This window comes from Rhinopithecus bieti, unplaced genomic scaffold (assembly GCF_001698545.2).
Source record: "Rhinopithecus bieti isolate Rb0 unplaced genomic scaffold, ASM169854v2 scaffold_14229, whole genome shotgun sequence".
In the NCBI taxonomy this organism is placed as follows: Eukaryota; Metazoa; Chordata; class Mammalia; order Primates; family Cercopithecidae; genus Rhinopithecus; species Rhinopithecus bieti.
Window position 1 is genome coordinate 1,229,008 of NW_016807978.1, and position 6,353 is coordinate 1,235,360.

At 37.8% G+C, this 6,353-nt stretch overlaps 1 protein-coding gene across 9 annotated transcripts in view; it reads right to left on the reverse strand.

The window, feature by feature from the left end:
- The window catches only part of CARF (calcium responsive transcription factor), a 90,767-nt gene that overhangs the window by 45,705 nt on the left and 38,709 nt on the right, over positions 1-6,353 (reverse strand). For 6 of the 9 annotated variants that reach the window (XM_017884388.1, XM_017884384.1, XM_017884385.1 and 3 more), the window contains 2 exons: positions 1,908-2,028; positions 613-840 (listed from right to left, as the gene is read on the reverse strand). The exons of 2 other annotated variants lie outside the window; for them this stretch is intronic. In XM_017884388.1, coding sequence (XP_017739877.1) covers positions 613-840; positions 1,908-1,985 — 306 coding nt within the window. In that variant the 5' untranslated portion in view covers positions 1,986-2,028. Of the gene's footprint in view, positions 1-612; positions 841-1,907; positions 2,029-5,448; positions 5,539-6,353 lie in introns of those variants that run through there. One more of the 9 variants, XM_017884386.1, reaches the window with a different exon arrangement.

Below are 6,353 nucleotides of genomic sequence, written 5' to 3' on the forward strand. Positions count from 1 at the left end.
GCAGTGGCCAGATCTCAGCTCACTGCAAGCTCCGCCTCCCGGGTTTACGCCATTCTCCTGCCTCAGCCTCCTGAGTAGCTGGGACTACAGGTACCCGCCACCTCGCCCGGCCAGTACTCTTTATTTAAAGTACTATTTGTAGTCCTGAATGGAAATCTTTTAAAATCCTTACATAAAAATGAAAGTCATGGAAACACTATTTTAAACACAATGTGGCCGGGCTCAGTGGCTCAAGCCTGTAATCCCAGCACTTTGGGAGGCCAACGCGCGTGGATCACCTGAGGTCAGGAGTTTGAAGCCAGCCTGACCAACATGGTGAAATCCTGCGTCTGCTAAAAAAACAAAAAAATTAGCCAGGTGTGGTGGTGGGCACCTGTAATCCCACCTACTTGGGAGGCTGAGGCAGGAGAATTGCTTGAACTTGGAAGGCAGAGGTTGCAGTGAACCAAGATCGTGCCATTGCACTCCAACCTGGGCAACAGGAGTGAAACTCCACCTCAAAAATAAATAACCACAATGTAAATAAAAAGTGTCAAGAAATTAAGGTCATTTAGTAAGACTAATATATTTTGCTAAAGAGCATAAAACTGGTTACTTACAAAATATACTCACCATTTGTGCACTGGATTCCCCCAATGACTGAAGTTCATATTGAATAGCTTGCCCATTTTGGTCCACTAGATGGAAATGCTCTGCAGAAAGAGTCTGTGTCTGAGTCAGGGGCCCTGTTATATTCTGTGATATGAGTGAATTATTTGCTTCAGGAGTAGTGATGGGCAAAACTGTAGGAGAATCATTTTGTCCAAAGGAAGAATCCCTGGAGTCCATACAGGTTAGATGCTTTTGCAAAGAAAAAAAAAATCACTTCAGTCTTTTAGGATATACTGTCAGCATTTTTTTTTAAAGATGGGTATAATAAAATGAAAAGATATCCATTTTCAGTTGTTTTACTTTTTTATAAGAGTTGTCAATTCATACAAATTGTTATACACAGAAAGCATTTCTTAAGTAAAATTGTTGATTATTATATTTATTATCTTAATTTTATCAAAATTGTCCACAGGAATGGAACCTGAAATAATGTAATATAATTCAACCTTTAGATTTTCTCTGTATATAAAATTTTATGAATATATCTAAGTCTTAAGTTCTATATTATTAAATATTTCATAAAATATGTGTATAATTAAACATTAAAATTCTTTTGTTTTTTTTTTTGAGACAGACTCTTGCTCTGTCACCCAGGCTGCAGTGCAACGGCGCTATCTTGGCTCACTGCAAGTTCCTCCTCCTGGGTTCATGCCATTCTCCTGCCTCAGCCTCCAGAGTAGCCGAGACTATAGGCGACTGCCACAACACCCGGCTAATTTTCTGTATTTTTAGTAGAGACGGGGTTTCACCATGTTAGCCAGGATGGTCTCGATCTCCTGACCTCGTGATCCACCCGCCTCAGCCTCCCAAAGAGATGAGATTACAGGCATGAGCCACCGCGCCCGGCCTAAATTCTTTTCGCTTTTTTTTTTGAAATGGAGTTTCACTCTTGTGGACTGCAATGGTGGGATCTTGGCTCACAGCAACCTCTGCCTTCTGGGTTTAAGTGATTCTCCAGCCTCAGCCTCCCAAGTAGCTGGGATTACAGGCACTCACCACCACGCCCGGCTAATTTTTGTATTTTTAGTACAGACAGGGTTTCACCACGTTGGCCAGGCTGGTCTTGAACTCCTGACCTCACGTGATACGCCCGCCTCGGCCTCCCAAAATGCTGGGATTACAGGTGTGAGCCACTGCGCCCAGCCCAAAATTCTTGAATACACTAAATATAACAGCTATCCCTTGAGCATAAAGAGCTGTTAAATGGCACACTGTTTTACCCTAGGATGGAAAAAAGTTCCCAGCTGAATCCATACCTCAAATACTTGAGCATCGGTTTTTGACTCTTCACCATCATTATGGTTGACTCTTAATGAATCATTAGATTGTTCCATGCTGACATCATATTCAATTCCATTTTCTTCTATTATTTAATAGCTGAAAGAGTTTAAATAGTTGATCAACTAAAGCAGTTAGTATTTTTGTGGAATGTTTTATCTTAAACAAATCTCTCATATTCACTACTGTGGTACCCTATATAATTTAGGTAAAATCATTTCCATTCTATAGATTAAAAAACTAACATTTTTAAAAATGACTTGCCAAGGCACCAGAATACATTCAATGCAGGGCAAAAAATTAGTGTTATATAGTTCCCTCACCCTATCTTTAACTACACTTCTGTACTGGCTTTTTAAGATTTATTTTATGTGACAAGGTACTGGTATACCCCTTCAAATACTTCTAAAATTCTCATATTACCAGAGATTTAATGCAAATAAGGTTTTTCAACTTTATGAGTTGGGTATGCCCTATTGTAGCATTATACAATTTTAAAACAGATATCCTGGTGTAGACAGATATTGTATATATATATACAATTTTTACCATTAATAGACAAGTATACCACTTAACATTAGTTTGACAAGCTTTGAAAAGAAAGAGATATTTAAAAAAAAATGAAGAAATATATATACCAATAACTCTGAGCCACTTATGTCTAGTATAGTAGTTCTCAATTGGGGCAATTTCTGTAAAGCTACAAAATCAGTCCAGTTTTAATATATGGCTATAAAGTATCTTTTACTTGCTTCTCCTTTGAGATTTTAAATGATCACTTATAACCTAATCAAGTAAAAAATCAATTACAAAAATTCCAAAAAGCCTGTTGTTACCTTGTGCTATGGAATATGGAAGTAAAAGCAATTTGAATTTATAACTTTCTGGATTATTTTTGAATTTTACATATTATATCTATATTACTTGAGAATAAAATTATTTAGAAGGGGTTTCAAAATAAAAAGAGCCTCCCATTAGTGGCAATATGGCAAATAGATACTGTAAAAAAAAAACTGTCTTGCTGCAAAACAAAAAACAGAAAGTTGACCAAAAATAAAATATTTATTTTGTGTCCAGGCTCTGCTACAAGAAGTGGCAACAATCAAAGGCATTCCTCACTCCAATGACCACTCTCCTCTCCCCGCAACCCCAAAAAAGCAAAACCAAAGAGTTGAGCATAAACAAAGAGGAAACTTTCCCCAAGGTTAGTTCTAATACATTAGTTTTGTGGCTAAGAAACTGAAGTTGGGACAAGTAGCTGGTAGGGGAAGAAAACTTAAAACTCCCAAGATAAGGATAACAACCTGAAAGGTTTGGGGTGAAGAGTGTAACCTGGCTTCTGGTAAGAAAACATGCAGCTACTATTTGGAGAAAAAGAAATCCAGTTAAGACTCCAGTTTTCTTTCATATTAAGATCAATCAAATATAAGCTAACAATCAAAGAATAAAAAAAGAAATTAGCTACCATGTGAATGAGTCACCAGATTCAGACAGCCCCTAAAGACTTCCCATATTGGAAACATGTAAGATTGAACATAATGTAATTATTTAATGTCTAAAAAATGAATCACAGAGATAAGCAAATAATAAAAACTATCAAAAGTTTAATTTTTAAAAAAAACAGGCTGGGCACAGTGGCTCATGCCTGTAATCTCCGTACTCTGGGAGGTCCAGGTGGGTGGATCACTTGTGGTCAGGAGCCTGGCCAACATGGGGAAACCCTGTCTCTACAATAATTAGCTGAGCATGGTGGTGCATGCCTGTAATCCTCACTACTGGGGAGGCTGAGGCAGAAGAATTGCTTAAACCCAGGAGGTGGAGGTTGCAGTGAGCCGAGATGGCGCCACTGCACTCCAGCCTGGGTGACAGAGCAAGATTTTGTCTCAAAAAAAAAAAAAAAAAAAAAAAAAAGGAAAACTGTTGAAATTAGAAAGTCAATGGGGCCAGAAACAGTGGTTCATGTCTATAATTCCAGCACTTTGAGAGACCAAGGCAAGAGGATTGCTTGAGGCCAGGAATTCGAGACCAGCTTGGGCAACATAATGAGAGCCTGTCTCTACAAAAAATTTAAAAATCAGCCACGTATGGTGGTGTGGGTCTGCAGTCCCAGCTACTCGGGAGGCTGAGGCGGGAGGATCTCTTGAGTCCAGGAGTCTGAGGCTGCAGTGAGCCATAATCATGCCACTGCACTCCAGCCTGGGTGACACAGCAACACCCTATCTCAAAAAAAGAAAAAAAAAAAGAAGGCAATGGATAAGTTAAATAGATTAGATGCAGAAGAAAGAATTATTAAATTGGAAGACAGAGTTTAAAATTACCTAGACTGCATCAAAGCAAAAACAGAAGATAAAAAATATGACAAAGAGACTTAAAAATAAGGAAAATAGAAAGTACAGTATGCATATAAGTGAAGTCTCAAAAGAATAGAAAAGAGAAAATGAAGGAGAGATAATATAGATGCTCTCAGACTTATCCCGATAAACACACTGTGAGTTGAAAATACCTTAAGTGGAAACTATCCTAAGTTGAAAGTGCATTTTTGACTTACAGCATTTTTGATTTACAATGGGTTTATCCAGATGTAATGCCATCGCCATCATAGGTTAAGGGGTGTACTAAATATATATCATTTTCACACCATCATAAAGTTGAAAATCGTAAGTTGAATTAATGTAAGTCAGGGACCATCTGTATTTGAAGAGATAATGGCTGGCAGTTTTTCAAAACTAAAGACATGAATCCACAGATAAAGGAAGTCTTACTTTTAAGTATTCCAAGAGAAATAAAAAGAAACCCATACTCAATGTAGTGAACATGCAATATGCTAAAGAGGAACAGAAAAATGCATCTGGAGAGACAAGACAGACCATAAAACATCCCTGAGCCTAGGTTAAAAAAAAAAAAAATTAAAGAAAGAGAGATAAGACAGAATCCCTACAGAGAATTGAAATTAGACATATAGTGGCCTTCTTATAGCAACAAGGTAGCAGAAGTCACAGGAATATTTAAGGTTTTAAGAAAGTAGATTGGCCGGATGTGGTGGCTCACGCCTGTAATCCTAGCATTTTGGGAGGCCGAGGAGGGCAGATCGCTTGAGCCCGCAAGTTTGAGACCAGCCTGGGCAACATGGCGAAACCCCATCTCAAAAAAGAGAAAAAAGAAAAGTAACTATCAATAAACAATTGCATATGATCCAAACTATTTTTTTCTACTGTCTAACCTTCAGAATAACCAAAAAAAACCCCCAAAAAACAACAACAACAACAAAACACCACTCCACAAAACCCAACTTTTCTCAGAAAAGAGAGTGAAAGGAAGATACTTTAAGATTTAAAAAAACTGAAAGTTGGCTGGGTACGGTGGCTCACACTGTAATCCGAACACTTTTGGAGGCCGAGGCAGGCAGATCACTTAAGGCCAGGAGTTCAAGACCATCCTGACTAACATGGCAAAACCCTGTCTCTAATAAAAATACAAAAAAAAAAAAAAAAACAATTAGCTGGGTGTGATGGCGCATACCTGGAACCACAGCTACTCGAGTGACTAAGGTACAAAAATTGCTTGAATCCAGGAAGTGGAGGTTGCAGTGAGCCAAGATCATGCCATGGCACTCTAGCCTGGGCAACAGGGCAAGACTCTGTCTCAAAAAGAATCATAATAATAAATAAAAAACAAAAAACGGAGAGTTTACAATCAATATCTCATATATGAAAGAATTTCTAAACAACACACTTCATATTTGATAGCACAACAGGGTAACTACAGTCAATAATTTAATTATATTTAAAAGTAACTAAAATAGTATAATTGGATTGTTTGTAACACAAAGGATAAATGCTTGAGGGGATGGATAAATGCTTGAGACGATGGATACCCCATTTTACATGATATAATTATTATACATTGCATGTCAGCATCAAAACATTTCATGTACCCCATAAATATCTACAACTACTACAATTAAAACAATTTATTTTTACAGTTGTTGGCTAGGTGCAATGGCTCACACCTATAATCCCTGCATTTTGGGAGGCCAAGGAGGGTGGATCACCTGAGGTCAGGAGTTTGAGACCAGCCTAGCCAACATAGTGAAACCCCATCTCTACTAAAAATACAAAAACTAGCCAGGCGTGGTGGCACACGCCTATAATTCCAGTGACTTGGGAGGCTGGGTCAAGAGAATCACTTGAACCCAGGAGACACAGGTTGTAATGAGCTGAGATTGCACCACTGCACTCCAGCCTGGGCAATAAGAGCAAGACTCTGTCTCAAAAAATAAATAAATAAATAATAAATAACAAAAAAAGAACAGTTAAGTCATGCCACACAAGCAGATTATAAAAGGGAAGAGAAAAAAAATACACCAAATATAAAAAATTTGGTACAGGAATTACCTTTGTATTTCTTTCTTTTTTTTTTTTTTT